The sequence below is a fragment of the Aptenodytes forsteri genome, unplaced genomic scaffold (genome assembly GCF_000699145.1).
Source record: "Aptenodytes forsteri isolate BGI_AS27 unplaced genomic scaffold, ASM69914v1 Scaffold54, whole genome shotgun sequence".
Lineage (NCBI taxonomy): Eukaryota > Metazoa > Chordata > Aves > Sphenisciformes > Spheniscidae > Aptenodytes > Aptenodytes forsteri.
This window is the reverse complement of record NW_008796044.1, coordinates 12,689,020-12,706,917: the sequence shown is the minus strand read 5'-3', so window position 1 is coordinate 12,706,917 and position 17,898 is coordinate 12,689,020. Positions and strand designations below refer to the sequence as shown.

Below are 17,898 nucleotides of genomic sequence, written 5' to 3'. Positions count from 1 at the left end.
ACTGGGGATGAGAGCAATGCAGCCACTTTAGCCCCATCTTCCTCCAAAATGGGCTGCTTTTCTGGCAGCACCCAGGGAGTCCAGAAAGCACTGTGTGGACAGTGGGAGCTGCAAGGAAAACCTTCAGGCTGGGTTTGGGTCACATCCCCAGGGCGGTGCCTGTGGGGCAGCAGCACCCTCACTCCTGCTGCTTTCCTCTCCCGCAGATGCTGTGCTGGGGCTGCCTGCTCTCTGTTTCGAAGATGCTTTCCCGCAGAAAGCGAGTCCTGGCTGGCTCGGAGGGCTCCAGCCTTTGTCGCTGCCTCTCCACCGTGGACCTTGTTGCCTTGGGAGTGGGCAGCACACTGGGGGCTGGCGTCTACGTCCTGGCAGGGGAAGTGGCTAAGACCAGCTCCGGCCCGAGCATCATCCTTTCTTTCCTGATTGCAGCTGTGGTGTCTGCTCTGGCAGGGCTGTGCTACGCTGAATTTGGGGCCCGCGTGCCCCTGGCCGGGTCGGCCTATCTCTACAGCTATGTGACAGTGGGCGAGCTGTGGGCGTTCCTCGCTGGGTGGAATCTGCTGCTGTCCTATGTCATCGGTATAAGGCCCTTTTGATCCCTCCACCTTTGCTTTGCATCGGTGGCTTTGCTGGTATCATTCCCAGACCCCCATGGGGCACGGGACCACCATCGCTGCCCCAGCTGCCACCTCTCCCCAGGTACCGCCAGTGTTGCTCGGGCCTGGAGTGCTACCTTTGACCAGCTCCTTGGCAAGAAGATGGGGAGGTTTTTGGGTGCTCACGCAGCCATGAGCTCTGTGGGTCTGGCAGAGCACCCAGATGCCTTTGCCGCTGGCCTGGTGGTTCTGCTGGCAGGTAGGATGCCTCCCCCTGTGCCACCCTCCATCACATAGGATGAGCTCCTCACCCCACCATGGGCTCTTCAGGATGGTGCTGACCCCTCTGAGGCTTTGCCATTTCCCTAAGCAAAGAATGGGGAATACAAGAGGAATCTGGGGAAATCTGCAGATTCTCCTGATTCTACTATTGTCCCCCCTTTTCCACCCTCCCTAGTAATGTCTACCCTGGGCCTGGTGTCATCCAGGGGGCTTGGCCATTTTGCTCTTTTCGTCCCCAGGGCTTCTTTCCTTTGGAGTGAAGGAGTCCACCACGGTCAACAAAGCCTTCACAGCTCTCAACGTGCTTGTCCTGCTCTTTGTCACAGTGAGCGGCTTCATCAAAGGCGACCTGCGCAACTGGAAGCTCGGGGAGGATGACCTGCCATGGGCAGCTGCCCATGAGGCTGGGTATGAGGGGTGCCGCTCGCCCCCCATCAGAGGGCGATGGGGATGGCTGGGCCATCCCCCTAGTGCTTTATCCCAGGAAATCTCGCTTTCTCGCATTTCTCCCTGCCCTGTTGGCAATGCGTCAAAGAGCCGAAGTCCTAAGCCCTGCTGGGTTGATGCTGGAGGGGTGAGCAGGTTGGATGGGCTGTTCAGCCTGGCTCCATCCTGGGATCCCATTGCACTGATCCCTCTGCACTGCCTGACTCTTCCTCCTCCTCCCAGGAACCAGTCTGTGGCTGACAACATGACCGGTGCCTTTGGGGTGGGAGGCTTCATGCCCTATGGTTTCACTGGGACCTTGGCTGGAGCCTCTACCTGTTTCTATGCCTTTGTTGGATTTGACTGCATCGCTACCACGGGTAAGTGAGGCGGGGAGAGATGCCAGTGGGACCCTCCCCTGCAGGCTGGGGGGCTGTGGCAGTGATTCTCCCCGCAGCCCCAGGAGCTGGTGTAGGGCTGGGCTGGGAATGGGCACATGCCTGGCTCTGTGCTGCAGCCGCTCTCTCCTGCCCTCCGTGCTCAGAGGAGGAACTATAAGAGTCCATGTGGTATGACTGGGCTAATCCTGAAGCAGAGACAGTCCCTATCCCCATAACCCCGGAGCCCAGGAGGTCTAGTGGTCCTTGCTAGAAGGCCTCTGTTTCCCCTCTTGTGGGGGGGATATGGGATATGCTCTCCAGCCTGAGCTGGGCTCTTCGCATGCCATGCACGTTAAAGGAGCATCTGTTTTTACAGCTGAGCTTGTCCTCCCCAGGGGAAGAAGTGAGGGACCCACAGAGATCCATCCCCATGGGCATCATCCTCTCCCTCCTCGTCTGCTTCCTGGCGTACTTCGGGGTGTCTGCCGCCCTCACACTGATGATGCCCTACTACCTGCTAGACCCCATGAGCCCACTCCCAGTGGCTTTTGAATACATTGGCTGGAGCAGTGCAAAGCATGCTGTGGCTGTGGGGTCACTGTGTGCCCTGACGACCAGGTGAGGGGAGTCAACCTGCTAGACCCCATGAGCCCACTCCCAGCGGCTTTTGAATACGTTGGCTGGAGCAGTGCAAAGCACGCTGTGGCTGTGGGGTCACTGTGCGCCCTGACGACCAGGTGAGGGGAGTCGTCTGATGGCAGCTCTGTGGCTCAGAGCAAGGTTGCACTGGAGCTATAACACATCCAGGCGCTATCCCCAACCCCTTCCTTCTGACTGCCCTGCTTGGCCAAAGTCCCTCAGACCTTCCTCACAAACCCTGTTGCTCCCACCCTGGCCCCTCCTGATCAAGGACAGCAACCAAACCCCTTGGCATGCCACTTCTAGCCCAAAGTTGGAGGAAGTGGTCAGGTGTTTGGTGGCACCGTGACCGCAGGAGCAGGCTGGGGTGTCTCGGCGTGCACAGGACTCCTGGTGACTTGTGGACATCACTTCCCTGACACCGTCCCGCATCTGATGGTGAGGGAGGTGCTGGTCTTGTCAGCCTGGTCTTGAGAAGGTCGTGGACTGTACAGATGAACAGGAGCTCCCTTGGCACCCAAGGAGGAGCAAAAGGCAGGATGGCACCTCCTGGATTCCTGCCCTCTTCTCTCCCATCTCCTTCCCTCTCTGCAGCCTCCTGGGCTCTATGTTCCCCATGCCACGGATCCTGTATGCTATGGCTCGAGACGGGCTCCTCTTCAAACCTCTGGCCAAAGTTAGTCGCCGTCAGTGCCCAGTTGTGGCAACACTGGTGTCTGGAGGAGTGGCAGGTGGGTGAGCAATTGAGTTACCCCTTAATCTTGAGCAGGGCTTGGTGGATGTCCTCTTTCAGCAGGACAACACAAACCCCCTAGCTTGCCAGTAGCTGAGCAATATCTCCCCATGCAAAGGGAGGTCTCCTCTCTGTGGGCAAGAGACTATTTGGCCATGATGCTGTCCCAGTTCAGCCCCTCTGAGGTGGCAGGATGCTTTGCATCAGTGACCGAAGCATCACTAGCTCATCGAAGTGCTTGAGTCCTGTTGCAGCGGCTCTCAGGGGGACCCAGGGGGCAGAGGGAGAGCATGGCTGAGATGGGCACAGCAGCAGTGTTGCCAGCTCTGCCGGGAGGCTTAAAGGGCTTCTTGTCCCTGCAGCTCTCCTGGCCCTCCTCTTTGACCTGAAAGCCCTGGTTGACATGATGTCCATTGGCACGCTGCTGGCCTACTCGCTGGTGGCTGGCTGTGTGTTGCTGCTCAGGTGAGGCTGCTGGGGACAGGGGATGGGGCCCACCCAACTTCTGGTGTTGGCCATGCCTGGGGCAAGGCACTGGCCTTGGTGCACCGCAGGTGCACGCTCACGTACCTTGATGTCCAATATCTGCTCCTCAGGTATCGGCCTGAACCCAGCGCTCAGGACACTCCTGCAGGGAAGGTTCCAGCTGTGCAGCTCTGGTGGGACGATCTCGTCTGTCCGCCCCCACGTCCCACCCCGTGTTCCTCTGCCACGGTGGCCTGGGCTCTGACAGCCGTAGGTATGCCCGGGAGTGATGGATGGGCTTTACGGGGAGCTGGCGTGGGGGGACCCACGGGGGACATCGCTGCTGTAGCACAGGCTGGCAGCTTCCTGCTGGCTGAAAACCACTTGGCAGTGGGATGCAGGCAGGGCCTGCCTGGCTCCCTCCTGCCCTCTCCTGACTGCCGCACAGCTGGCTGCCCCAGCCTTGGAAAACCTCCCACTCCCTCTGCTTCCCAGGCTGGCTGGAGAGAAAAGCTAAACCCACCATGACAAGCCACCCAGCCCTGTCCCCTGGTTGTCCTTTGTCCCTCCCGCCATGGCAGCCTTGGGTGCTGCACCCCAGGAGAGGGACAGGCTCAGCCCAGGAAAGTGCTGCCCTGACGCCCTGCCGTGGTCCCTCTGCAGCCGCCCTGGTCTGCGCTGTGAGCTGGGTGAGCACCGCCGGGCTGCCTTGCCTCCGGGCCGGGGGTGCCTGGTGCATCGCCGCTCTGGCTCTGCCTCTCCTGGGGATCCTGGCGGCAGCTCTGCTCGTCTGGAGGCAGCCTCAGAGCCGGGAGAGAGCATCCTTCATGGTGAGCACACAGCCCAGCCCTCGGGGACCGTCTCCAGGGAGAAGGACCTCGGGGACGGAGAGGAGACAAGTGCTGCAGCCCCTTGGAGAAAGGGTTACGTTGCACTGGGAGGTGTTCCCTCTGCTTTAGGTCAGGCAGACCTTTGCTGCATCCATGTTGAACAAAGTGCTGTTGGAGGCATCGGGCAGCTCATGGGGTTTTCCGTAGGGACCATGAGGGCTGCCTGGTTCTTCCCCCCATGTCTCGCAGGCCAAGGGGCCACCTCCTGCAGCCCCAACTGAGCCCAGTGCCTGCTGCACAAATCAGAGCTGCTCTTCAGTAAAAAGATACCTGGTCTTGACACCATGGCTTGGTTTTGCTAGCGGTTTACTGCCCCCCTCAAATCCTGCAGTACCTCCTGCCCCACTGCAGGACCTGTCAACCAAACCACCCTCCACGAGCATCCCCCTCCAGCACAGGCTGCAGTCCCAGATCAGGTCTCCGAGCCTGACAGCCAGGCTGGGCTTCCACTTGCCTGTCGGCAACTAGCCAAAGCAGCAAAGAGCTGAATTTGGCTGTGAAACTCCTGCCTGTGGGCCAGCCAGTGCCTCCGGGCAAAGGCATGACCCCATTCCCTTGTGCTTGGTCCCTGCAGGTTCCCTGCCTGCCCTTCCTGCCGCTCCTCAGCATCACCATCAACAGCATCCTGATGGCCTGGCTCAGCGCGGCCGCCTGGCTGCGGTACCTGCTCTGGATGGCCATTGGTAAGCCCGGCTGCCCTCGAGGTCCCGGAGCTGGCAGCAACCTCCTTGAGTGAAGCATTGTTGGTTTGAGAGCCCGTGGCATTAATGCTGGCTGCAGAGCAGTGGTGGGCGGATGGAGGAGGGGTGCTGAACTTTAATGTCAAAGGGTGGCGGGAGCACCCTGTCTTCTGACAAGTGGCCCAAAGGAACGGGAAGGGGTGAGCATTTGTAGTTGGGAGGGAAGGGAAGAGAGAGACACCCCCCCCCCCCCCCCCCCTATTCTGCCCATACCCAGGTTTCCTCATTTATTTTGGCTACGGGATCCGGCATAGCGCCGAGAGCCGCCGGCCCAAAGGGGCAGCTCCCCGGGAGCCACCGGGAAGCACGGCCAGGGGGGTGGCCCCGAAGCCTTGCGGGACAGCACGGTGCCCATCTCCTCCAGGGCAATAAAAGGAGATGGGCTGGTCCCTGAGTGCCTGGCTCCCTCCACCCTGTGCCTAGGGGGCAAAGAGGCCCCTTGGGCTGAAGGTCCCATCCCGCAGGGGGGCACAGCCCTGCCACAAGCCACAGGAGCTGTTTTCTCCTGAGTCTGGTGAACCTCCCTGAGCAACCTGAATCCTCACGTCAAGCCCCCTGCTGAAGGAGTTTTGTTTGGAGAGGATAAAGCAGACAAGTGTTTTTGCTGTTGTTATTGGGTTGTGGTTTTGGTGGGTTTTTTGCCTTTGAAACCTCTCCCTGCAGCCCCTCAACTTCCCCTGTCCCCTCACCCACCCTGGTCCCTCAGCTGCTTACAGCGGAGTGGAGTGGAGGCTTCTCATGCTGCCCTGACCCTCCACGTTGCCTTGGCACCCTGAGGCAGGCAGGGCTGACGTGCCTGTCCCCCCATGACTGCCAAGGCACTGCCTGGGCTGGGCTTTTTCCTCCTTAGTGTGGGCAAGTCCTTTTCTGCACTCATTTATTCCTCTTCCTCAGTTCCCAGCACTCCTCCATCCCAGAGCCAGGCACGTTCCTCCAGGTCGCATGCAGGATCTGCCTTCGGGGCAGTGGGACATGGTACCAGGTGCCCAGAGGAAGATGCCAGACCCCACCAGCCTCATCTCCCTTTGCCCAGAGATCCTGCCTCCTTCAACCACAGCTAGGCAGGATTTGCTGGGGCAGCAATCTGCCCCGTTTCCCCTGCTTTGCTGCTACAGCACCTGGTGCGTCCCCCCACATCCCTGAGGTTGCTGTGCAAAGCTGGAGGCTGCCCCACCACCCGTCCCCAGAGCCGTGGGGATGCATGGAGCAGTGGGGGTACGCTGCTCTTACACAACAGGCACCCCCATGTCTCCAAGTCTGGGCACCCCGTGGAGGTGCTCAGGTGAGAGCCAGACCCCGCATCTGTGTTGCCTTCCTGGCTGCCTTGTTCAGCCAATATTTTCCTGGTAAGGATTGGCACAAAGGACGGATGCGGCTGTTGCAGTGGCCCTGCTGGCTTGGCAGGGCTGGGAGGGTCGGGGTCTGCCCTGTGCTGGGAGCCCATTGAAATGAATGAAACAAGGGAAGGAGCAGGAAAAGGGAGACCGGCAGCAGGGGCCTCCTCTGGGGCTCCCTTGTTGTGGCTTTGTGGTGCCTGCTCCCACCCCTCCCCGTTCCCCCCCTGCCCTAGGTGCGGAGCACGTGGCCCCGCTGTGAGATGCTCCCGCACCAGTCCCCAAAACCACTGACATGGGACTCTTGAGGCTGCCACTTCTTACAGACTTGTAATTGTTACAGCCAGTAGCATGGTGCACACACATACACACACGCACGCACACTCCCCCCCGGCTAAATAGCCCCAGGGAGGGGACAGGCCAGTGACAGCCCCCGGACCAGTGACCGTCCCACCACTCGTGTGCCCAGTGGAAAGTGCTTGCATGCATCGAGCCGCGGCCTTGCAGCCATGCTGGCAGCGTCTTCCTCGATGGGGATGTGCTGGCTCGGAGCAGGGAGGGATGTGACCTGCTGGCAGCCGCCGCTGAAGCCTGCTCCCCCTCAGGAGGATGCTCTGCTCCCCAAATGTGCACCTCCGGGCATGCAGCCTCTGCCCAGCTTTGGGGGAGAAGATGGGGCTGGTGGTGCTGCTGATGGGCAGCGGGGACAAAGCGGGCTTGGCATCTGTGTGGCAGTCAGCGGGGGCACATCTGGGTCACGGGAGCAATCCCTGGGAGCTGTTTGCTGAAGATGGAGGAGGCGATGGGGAGAGGAGGGCACGGGTGGGATTCCTGCCTGGCCTCCCTCCCCAGGGTGAGGCAGGTCCTGGGCAGGAGAAGCCCTGCTTTCACTGGAAACGGCAGGAGTGGGTGGCATCGGCTTGGAGCAGCCTGGGCAGGAGGCCGAGCCCCAAAACGGGACAGGTTGACATGGTCTATGGCAAGGGCAGCGCTGGAGATGGTAGATATACCTGGCTGCACCCATCCCTCCTGCCCTCTGCTGCCGCCCCGTGAAAGCCTCTGTGGCTCAGCCCTGGGCTTGGCCACGCACTTCTCAGCGATGCTCCCCAGGGACTGAGGTACCTTAACACCACCATGTCCCCAGTGCCCCCCTCGTCCTCCCGGTGCTCATCCCTGTACCGTTCCAGTGACCGCCTCATCTTCCTCAGCTCCGTGCCCCCGGGCAGCACTGATGCTGGTTATGCTCAGAGTCAAGTGCCGGGTCGGATCCAGCCCAATGCACATCTGCATGTCCTGGCTGACCCCTTTTACCTCCAGAAAGGCCCCCACAGCCTCCCACCAGAGGAAGGGGTGCAGGGATGGCACAGGGGGGTGGCCGGGGACCCCCTGCAGCCCCGCACGGGCTGGGGAGAGGCAGGCGCAAGTGTCCTGTGAAATACTCCATTGCCCTGGTCGGACGGGGCCACCCTGAGGGCTCGGCTGCCCCGAGGGCCTGCCCTGGCAGCGGGGGCACTTGTGAGAGCAGTCCTGGGCTCCCACAACCGGACCCCGCCCACCCCCCCCCCCCCCGGCAGTGTGCCCCCCCAGCCACTGAGGCACACCCTCTCCCCACACACAGGAAACACCAGCTACAATTAGCCGAGTGACCAGTTCTGGTACAAATGATAATTATAGGCTGCAAGCAAAGCTGCTGCAAGCAATTATTTGTACTACAATAGCACTCGGGAACTCCAGTCATGGGCCAGGACTCCACTGTGGTAAGTGTTATATAAATACAAACTAATGACCCATGGAAATGTTTACATATACAAGGACAGGGACAGAGGGGAAAAAATAACCCATTTACCTTTTCAAATGCAGCCAGAAGAACATGGGCATGACCCGTCACCTCAACCACCACTGCAAAAAGAAGAGCAGCAGTCCTGGTTAAACCTTGAAAACAGCACAAGCATAGAACTACCACAAGCTGAATTTTAGTCCATTTATAATTTCTAAACCACCACCTGTTCTATTTTCATCTCCTCTTGCAATTTAAAACTTTTCTTGTCTTGTCATTAGGTTGGTTCATCTCACACTCCTGCGGAGCAAGAACAAAACCCTGCTGGGCTCTGTGGTGGGCCATACACAGGCATGCCTTCATTATCTTGGGTGCTCTGAACTATCCCATTTTGTTTTCAGAGGTTGGAAAGGGAAAGTAAAACAAAGAGCTCAGTAGGATTCTGCTCTCCCCTCCAATTCCTGTTTTTAATTAGCTGAATTTATCACAGAGATTAATAAATCCATCTGGTTTAACAGCAGTTGTCAGTACTTCCAGCCCTGGTACTTATCACTATTTCACTCTAATCCAACATGCTTATAAAACATTTATTTCTCACACCAATTTTGGACACTGAAACATCTCTGTGCAGTTCTCTGATTTTTCTTCCCCAAAGACAAACATCACGTCTTCCCTCTTCCAAACTCGGGGATTCCTCTTAATCCAATAGCATTGCGAAGGGGCTGTCAGAGGTTTCTGTACTGCATTCGTGGCTCCCTCAGCAAATACAGAATAGAGGAAGCCGAGGTACAACCCCAGTCTCTCTGGCTCAAGACTCTAAGGTTCTGTTCAGCTCCAACTGGTTGGACCCTTTTACTTAATTACGTTCAGACTCATCATATGGAAATGGGAGACAGAAGTCATGGGGGCGTCACCGAGGGAAGGGAAGGCACGTAACCACCTCGCCCTGCCTGGACCGACGAGTACCCGGGCTGTGCTCAGCACATGCAGAAGAGCTGGCAGACACTACTATCAGCTCTGTGCCAGAAAGTTAACAGCTGAAGGAAGCAACTCCTGTGTTGTCTAAAAGGCAAGAGCTTCCTTTGGGCCCCCACAACACAGAGACAACACGAGGAACCATTCACTGGACTACAGCACAGTGACCACGTCTGGAAACAGCAGTATGTGGGAGAAGAGAGTCCGTGCCTGCAGATTTGCTGGGTAACGGAGATTGGTCGTGGCAATTTGGGTGCGCTCAGGAACGTAATGGCATGCAGAAAAGAGGGCTAAAACTGGGAATTCATCTCCTTGCTCCACCCACTGCCAGCCAAGAGCAAGGCTGTTCCAGCTCACTCTGTAAATGAAACTCAGGTCCCTCCCTGCAGTTTGAATAGCCAAGTAAGAGATAACAGCTATCGCTTCCCTTCATACCCTCCGTGGCATTCAAGCAGCGTGTGTGGCTGGAGCTGTGCGGCCCGTTCTGTGCGGCACCTTCCCTCCCCTAAGGGTTTCTGTACATTTCCCTGAGAGCATTCCCGCTGGCAGGAATGGGAGAGGGCTAACACTGCAAGCTCACATTCAAGGCACGCAAACATCTCCTGGCAGAATTCAGTCCAAACCAACATCTCGCTGACTGCTATTTTAATTTGCCATTCAATTTTATTTAACACAACAAGTTACAGGCCAGCTGTAATTTTCCAGGTGCTCCAAACGCACAAGGCCAGCTCCTTCCAGTCCCATCAGTTAAAAAAGAACCAAAATACACAACAATTTCCTCAAATCTCTCTCAAGTGTCACATATTTTTGTGCTGATATTCTTTCCAGGAGAGGATTTAAAAGCAATTGCCTTTCCAGGTTATTAAAATAGATGACAGTACGCTATTGGCTGAACGCCCAGCCGCCCCCCCCCCCCGGCAGTGTGCGGTGCCGGTCGGCGGCGTGCTACGTAGCGATGAGGGGCACCTCGCTGGCAGCGATGGGGAATGGGGAGCCGTCCCCGCCGTTGAGCACGCGGTACAGCAGCTCCTCCTTCTCGTGGTGAGCCTGCTCCCGCAGCTGCGCCTCCTTCTCCAGTGCCCCACGGGCGGCCAGGAGCTCCTCCGACAGCTGCCTGCAGGAAAACGGCATGCACTGCTGGAGCCGCCAGGCAAAGCACCCATGAGCCCCCTCCACTCCCCGGAAAGCACCCGGTGGCACCGCAGGCTGTGATGTATTCCCCCCCCCGCCTGCTGCCACCTCTCCCCCCATTGGAGATGCCACCTGCAACTGCTGTCATCCTGCCACTGTGCACCGGGAAGCCAGTGGATGTGTGGGACCACCACTTACCTCGCCATGACCAAGTGGTTCTGGGTGCGAACCTGCAGGTCCTCGTTCTCCTGCTGGAGGGTCTTCACCTTCTCCTCCAGCAGAAGGTTCCTCTCCGCCTGGAAAGGGGGCACGAGGGTGAGGAGGGAGTTGGAAAACGCCTCTGATGTTCCCTCTGCCCCGTCTGGGGGAAAGCTGGCTCGGTGGGAGCATGGTGGCATTGCACCCATGTCCCTTCCCCACTCTGAGGGGGGAACCAGGCTCCATCCAGCTCCACTTCAGCTGCAATTTCTGGATGGGATTCAGGTGGGGAGAAGAGATGGAAAGAGGAAAGCCCACCTGCAACCCTCCCTTTGAACCCACCACAGTCTCCAAGTTCAGCAGCTTCTTATCCAGGCCATGGATCTGCTCGTTCTTCATCTCAATGACGAAGTGCAGGCTCTCCAGCTCCTGCTCCCAGAAGGGGCTGGGGCTCCCATGCTCCTGCGGGGCACAGGGGATGTGGCAGCTGCAGCGGGGTGGGCACTCGTGGCATCTGCCATGGTTCACCCCCCCACGCATGACCCCAGCGGGCCAGTGCTCTTAGCCGGGGCCCTGCAAGGCCCCAGGATGGGTTTGTACCCACAAGGCACCACGTTTCACCCATCGCTTGTGTTCAAGGGACCCTAACAGCCCACGCACCTCCCAGGGATGGGGCTTTGCTCCCCCCTTCAGCTGTCCGCCCCCCCCCCCCCAGGGTGCATCAGAGAAGCACTGCTGGCTTTGGGCCAGCACCCCGGAGCAGGTGCCCTCCCTGACACCCCTCTGCAGAGGCCACCGCTCCCACATCTCCCTGTACCTGGATGTGCTTCTTGTAGTCTGTGCTCAAGAGCGACTCCTCTACCCGCTTCATCCTCTCCTGGAAGGACTTCAGCTGGGAATTCAGCACCTGGATCTTCTCCTAGGGCAGCCAGGGAAGAAGCAGGATGGGAGATGTCTGGGATTTCTTCCTGAGCAGGGGCACTGCTGGGCTCCGGTACCCCGATAACCCCAGGGCTGGAGGAGCCTGCGTGGTCCCTGGGCACACCAGGGACCAAGGTGGCCGCTAAGGAGCTCGGGGCACCATGGCAGAGCCAGCAGACGGTCCTCAAGCCCTTCATGAGCACCCTCTCCCCAGGTATTTCTCCACGGGTACCTGTAAGGCCGCCTGGGACCTGTGGTGGGACTCTGCCAGCAGCAGCTTCTCCTGCTCATGCACTCTCTGGAGCTCTGCATGGGGGACGTGAACTGAGCATCACCGGTGCGGGACGCTGGGGCAGCGAGTCCCACCTGAGCCCCACAGTGTCGTGGAGCAGGGGGGCAGCATCCCCATGACCCCACATGAAGCCAGAGGGACACCAGCAGTAGGGGGGGGGTGGGTGGCAGGGTGGCTGCGGGGAGCCCTGCTGTCCTGGTACGCACCTTGCAGGGTCTCTGTGTGCTCCCTCCTCAGGGCATTGAACTGCTCCTCCAGCTCCGGGTCTTTTCCCTTTTCCACCTGGGAAGCAGGGATATGACAAACCCTACTTGTCTGACCCGGCGTAAGGGATGCTCTGGCCCTCCCCGCTCCCCGTGACTCATTGCCAGACCCGCACCACTCTGGGCTTCCTAACCCCTTCCTAACCCCTTCCTTCTCCCGAAAATGGGAGACCTCAGCCCAGCGTGTGCCAGGTCCGTGATCGCTGCCTGGGAAGTCATCGCTGGCCACACGCTCCCTGCCCAGCCGCTGCCCCCAGCGGCACCTGCCTTTTCGACTGACCTGGTTGTTAACGTCCTGGGCGATTCTCGCAGTCCCTGCCCGGCTGGCATCCCGCAGCTGCTCCTCCTCCTTCTCCTGGCTTTGGAGGAGTCTCGTGCTCTCCGTCCGCTCCTCTCGCAGTACTGCCTTCTCCTTCTTGTCCTCAGGCAACAGGGCGGCATTGGCTGCAACGCAAACGCGGCTGAAATGGTGCCGGCCGCATCCTGCTAACCAGGCTGCTTGGATGTCCTGGGCAGCCGACCTGCCAGCGTGGTGGCCTGGGTTCAGCCCCTGTCCTCTTCCCACTGGACAAATACCTCCCCCCTATCTCACTGGTGCAAATTAGCACTAATTGGGATGGCTCTAGCAGGCTCAGAGAGGACACGGCTCATTAGGTTTCCTGCCCTGGGGACAACCTGTCTGCCTGATAGGCTGGGATGCCGTTGTCTCTGGGATGCCATCATGGCTGTCCACCTGCACCAGCACCATGTGGAGGCTGCAGCCATCATGCCCATACTCCCTGGCCCCGGCACAGGCTGGCCGCCCTGGGGTCTGTCCTACTGCTTTCTTAATATCACACTGAGAAAGCACAGCGGGCGGAGGGAAACACATTTTCTTCTCACCGTTCTCTGTCTTCAAGGCTGTGAGCTCCTGGGATGCCGGTCCCCTCTGCTGCTGGGCTTTTAGCTGTCTCTGGCAGAGAGAGAGGTGGCTGGAGCAGGGGGGAACAAAGGGGGGCAGGTGGCTACAGGCAGAGGACACCCTGCAGCCAGGCACCCTGCGCTGAGTGCGCTTCAGCCCTGCTAAAACATGGGTGCTAGAGCAGCAGTGGTCCCTCCCTGACTCCCTGCCCTCTGCCAGCCCCGAGCAGCCATGGGTGCGCACGCACTGCCTGGCAGGCAGCCCCGAGCTCGTGCTGTTTCCCTGCGCCCCGGATGCTTCACCACACAGCATTGCCAGTCACCGGCTGGAAAACCTGGGGGATGCTCGCAATCCCCCCCGACATGGTGCTGGTGCAAAATAGGCTCCGGCAGCAAAACATTTGGTGGGGGAGAGCAGGCAACACTTGGCAGGGCTCCGGCTATGGCGCTTCCTTGCCACCCTCCTCCTGCACCGTCCCCGCTGCCCCGGGATGCTCAGGGTCAGCCTGGTCCCTGGCACCTTGCAGCACCCCAAACACACCCCTCTGCCAGTGCTTCACACAGCTGAGCTTTGACACAGCCCGTGCTGGAGCAGAAGTGAGAAATGAAAAATAACCATAAATCAGAGGCGATGCCGACCCCGTGCAGGGCTGGCAGCAGGCGAGGGCTGCTGGTGGCGCAAGCAATGACCTCAGGAACGCAGGAATGTGCTGCTCAGCCCTGCGCACTCCTGCATGCTCCCACTGCTGCCGCGGGGCTGATATAACCCAGAGCCAGGAGCTGCCTTCAGCAACACAGCTCCGCGGGATGCCTTCCAGCCCTGCATGGGTTTAATTTAGTCACTTGGAGGGGAGGAGAGAAAAAAAAAAAAAGAGATGGATATATTTTTATCTGTTGCTGAAAGATAGAAGCAAAGCTCGCCTGCTCTTGCAGCTCGGCCTCCCTGGTGCCGGGCAAATCATGCCCCTGACGCCCATCACCGGGTCGTGCTTCTGGGCAGGGGTGCGGATGCACCGTGGGTGAGGGAATCCACCTGCAGACATGTTGCTGCTCTCCAGCCCCCAGAAAAGCTGCCCCTAAAATTACTGGTCCCTAACGAAACCAGCCCTGCAGCCCGTGGGGTGCTGGGGACCCTGCTGTGCCGGCTGCACCCTGGCTTGGCCCCACTGTCACAGCGGCGTGGCCAAATACAGACCAGATTAGGGAGCCTGGCTTGGGAAAAAAGCGAGGCAAAGCAAACAGGCGTCCCTGCCTCCGCCTCCCCTGCAGCCCCCCTTCTGAAGCTGGAGGGAAGCGCAGTTGCCAGAGAGAGCAGGAAAACTCTGAGCCTCTGCAAAGCCACGGCTTTATCTTCCCTTCTATGGCGTGAGCGGCCGCGGCATTGAACACGGCCCAGGCAGCGGGTCGAGGAGGCACCAGATGGTCGGGATTCGCAGGGTTTGTTCTCGTTGCCGACACGGCTCACCCTGCAAACGCAGGGTGCCCCAGGATGCCGCCGAGCCCCGGCAGCCCTGCCTACAATGGGTCCCTAGGGTCTCCAGCCTGCCCCCCGCACACATCTCATGCTGATGTGCATCCCCCTGCTATTTAATGTACCCCCTGTCCCGTGCCGGGTTTTGGAGTCCAGTGGGGGGTGGATGGATGAGACAGTTGGGGCTCTGCAAGTCCAGGGGCATCACAGGAACCTCAAAAGCTGCCCCCCTCCCGGTTTTACTGTGACAAAGCAAAGGCTGTGCGGGGGGACTGTCCTGGCACGGCAGGGTCACACAGCCCCCAAGGGTTTTGGATGATCTGAGCCTTGCCGGGAGCGGGATGCTGGTACATCCTCCAGGAGTGACGCCCAAACCTCACCTGCCCAAACCAAATTGCCTCCGCTGCATGTGTCCCGCTCGCTGGCAAAGGCGATGCCCAAGGACAGAGAGCCCAGGGCTGGTCACCCCTGATCACCCCCATAGCACGGGCAATGTCCCCAGTGTGGACCAGGGCACTTTCACCTCTCCCCTGTGCCCCAAACTCAGTGGGCCAGGGCCTCAGAGCCCCTCGGCTGCTCAAGGAGGATGATTTGAGACAACTACACTGAACTCAGAAACGGCTAAAGGGAGCAAGAGGTATGCCAGCATCAGCAGACAAACCTAAATATCTGCCCCGAGGCTAAGAGCGAGGCACCCTTCCTACCTCTAGGAGCAATTAAAATAGTGTCTGGAGCTAATTTTACTCCTAAGCACTCAATTGTTCTTTGGGATGAGAACACTTCACTGCCAAAGGCGGGGTGAAAAGCAAAATGTGGCTGAAAACTAACTGAAATACAGAGGCACCTTCCACGGCCACTTCCAGAGCAGCATGTGGCACCCACGTCTCCGGTATCGCCCGGCGCATTTTGGAGAGCTGGAAGACAGTCCCGGTATCTGCTGTGCGTGAAAGGAGCAGGTTGGGAGTTGCTCCAGCTGGAACGGCTTTGGCCTGGGGAAGAAGCAGCCTGAAACTTCCCACAGGTGCAGGCCATCGGCAGCGCTGCTTATCCTGTACGGTCTCAGCATGGAAACCTCTGGCTTTGGCTTTAAGGAGGCTCAAGCCAAAAAAATACCTTCTAGCTATAAAAAAAAAAAAGTATCCACGTTCTTGGAACTAAATATTTCTAATGGTCTGGAGCAAAACTGTTTATGGTTGGATTAATCGGGATTTCCAGCAGAACCTGAGGCATCTCGGAAGGTGCCAGCGGTGGGGAGCACCCACACAGAGGCAGCCGGCACGGTGCAGGCAGCTGGGTGGGCTGCAGCCTCTGCTTCAGCTTTTAGCGTGAGGTGGGGTTTTGTACTGTATTTTTCTTCCTCTTTTCCTGTTTTACAAGTATGTTAAGCAATTAAACCATGCAACGTTACCGTCAGCGAACGAAATCACAGAGAGGCAGGAAATGAGCATTTAAACCCCGACTCTGCTCCTGGGGACAAGGTTTTGCTTTGTGGCTGCGGAGAAGGGAGCCAGGATTTGGCCTATGACCCTAAAACTTCCCCGGGACCTGCAGCAGATGCTCAGTGCTGCCAGAGCAACACTGGCACAGGTCCGTGGGACCTGTCTTTGACTCTGCTGCTGTTTTTCCTCCGGCGACGGTTGTGTTACAAGATGGCTATCACCTCTCGTACAGTCAGATCTGTGCTGCAGACTGTATGCAAACCCTTCACGCCGCTGACAGCCCCAAGTTTCGCGTCCTGACCTTTCCCTGGCTCCTGCTGCTACATATAGTTCCTATATCTCCAAAATAAATTCACCCCAGCCCTGGACGGCGGCCAAGCCTCAGCCCTGATCTTTTGGGAAGGCGTCTTGGCCTCTCTCATGCTGGGAGCATGACCGAAGGGCGAGCAGTGACCACGAGTGGCCAAGCATGGGTGGATGGAGCCGGAGGGGAAGGGACCCCCGGGGACAGTGCCCGCAGCTCGGGGCCGGGCTCTGGCCGCAGCACCTGTGCCCATGCCTCCTTACTGCCCCGCTGCTCGCAGACCAGTGACGAGAAGGACGAGGCTGCCAAGCCGCCTCCCCCGGGGCACACAGCGGCGCCTGGTATGCCGTCCGCCCACCGGACCCAGCCCGGCACGGGCTCCCCAAGGTCACCTCCAACCTGGGACCGGTCCCAAAAGCCTCCACAGCCCCCAGCCCCATGACAGCCCCCAGCCCCGTGACGTGCACCCAGGGTCTGCCTGGGCTCACCCCCGGGGTTTGGGGGCTCCCCCATCCCCAAGTAACCCCAAGGGACCAGCTCTGCAAGTCCACCCATCAGCAGCAGGAGGGTGAAGGTGTCCCACCCTGCCTTTTGGTACCCTGGACATGAGAACGTGGGCAGGAGTGGCTCACTGCCCGCCCTTACCCCTTTCGGCCATAAAGGGGATTTTCGGTGCTGCTTTCGGAATTAACTTGCAACTTAGTCACAGCAGCAGGGCTGTTTTATGGGGCACAAATTGCGGTGAGCAGCGCTGCAAGGCTGAGCAGAAGAGCTCGAGAGCGGGCAAGTGCAGGAAGGGAGGCGTCTGCGGGCAAATGACTCCGACTTAAATTTCCGCATTTTGATAAACGTGCAGCTCTCAACACCTGGGGCCTTGGGGCTGCTGTTTCTCCCTGTCCCATGCCCCTTCTTGCGAGCTCTTAGAGTCACAAACCAGTCCAGAAATGTCTGATCTTATGACATGGAGAAGAGTAGGGTTTTTTTCTCCATGATACAGAGAAGCAGCCAAGCCTGCAAGTGCTGTAAATAAAGGCACTTGCTGGCTCCGGGGCTGTGCAAGCTCCGTGCCTGCTCCCCCCACACATCCCAGCAGCGGGTTGTGCTTCTGCCGCGTGGTCCCGGGCGGCCGAGCTCTCACAGCTGCCTCTGCAAAGGGCCGCCCGTGTAAGGGGGCACGTCGGCACCGCGGGGCCTTTCTGACTTTCCTCCTGCCCCTGCCACCCTCCAGCGACCACAACCCACCGACATCAGTACGCACAGCACATCCGACTTCACAAACAACTCCTGAGGCCGATGGCGGGGTGCTAAGGCAGCATGAGCACGTCAAAAAATAATAATAATTAGCAGCAGATAATTTCTAGACCTTAACTTGCAGAAGAGCTCTTCAGTGCAGAGCAATGCACCGAGATCTGCCGAGGACTCAGAGCGTTCCCCTGCAGAAGCGTCGCCTTCGGCACAAGGGGGGACCCGGCACAAGGGGGGACACAACTTTTGGGACAAGGGAGGATGCTGTGGGAGGATGGCAGAGGTCTAGCTGGGGGAACCCATCCCTGTCCTATATGGGACCACCATTTCCAATAGGCATTGTCACCCCAGACGCTGCACCCCCTTTAGTACGGGCTTCCCCGTGATGTGGCAGGAGAGCCCGGAGGGGTGCAGGAGGGTGCAGCAGGGCAGGTGGCTGCCAACTCCCGCCGCGCCCGGTGCCGGCTTCCCCCCCCCGATATCGGGGTGGTCACACG

General features: G+C 59.1%; 2 protein-coding genes across 2 annotated transcripts; one reads left to right on the top strand and one right to left on the bottom strand.

The window, feature by feature from the left end:
* The first annotated feature begins 206 nt into the window (after positions 1-206).
* LOC103904557 (cationic amino acid transporter 2) lies at positions 207-8,058 on the top strand. Its single transcript, XM_009286053.2, has 14 exons — positions 207-579; positions 700-855; positions 1,118-1,286; positions 1,548-1,684; positions 2,080-2,302; positions 2,918-3,054; positions 3,419-3,521; positions 3,653-3,795; positions 4,185-4,351; positions 4,986-5,094; positions 5,369-5,498; positions 5,681-5,768; positions 6,267-6,366; positions 6,764-8,058. Exons 1-14 carry the CDS (start codon positions 207-209, stop codon positions 6,817-6,819), a joined length of 2,091 nt encoding a protein of 696 aa, XP_009284328.2. The 3' UTR covers positions 6,820-8,058.
* Positions 8,059-10,134: 2,076 nt separating this feature from the next.
* Positions 10,135-13,307, bottom strand: CCDC69 (coiled-coil domain containing 69). Its single transcript, XM_019473794.1, has 9 exons — positions 13,246-13,307; positions 12,925-13,013; positions 12,323-12,486; positions 11,986-12,061; positions 11,720-11,793; positions 11,384-11,485; positions 10,909-11,028; positions 10,567-10,664; positions 10,135-10,351 (listed from the first exon to the last, which is right to left on the bottom strand). The coding sequence occupies exons 1-9, from the start codon at positions 13,305-13,307 to the stop codon at positions 10,183-10,185; spliced, it is 954 nt and encodes a 317-aa protein (XP_019329339.1). The 3' UTR covers positions 10,135-10,182.
* Positions 13,308-17,898: the final 4,591 nt, after the last annotated feature.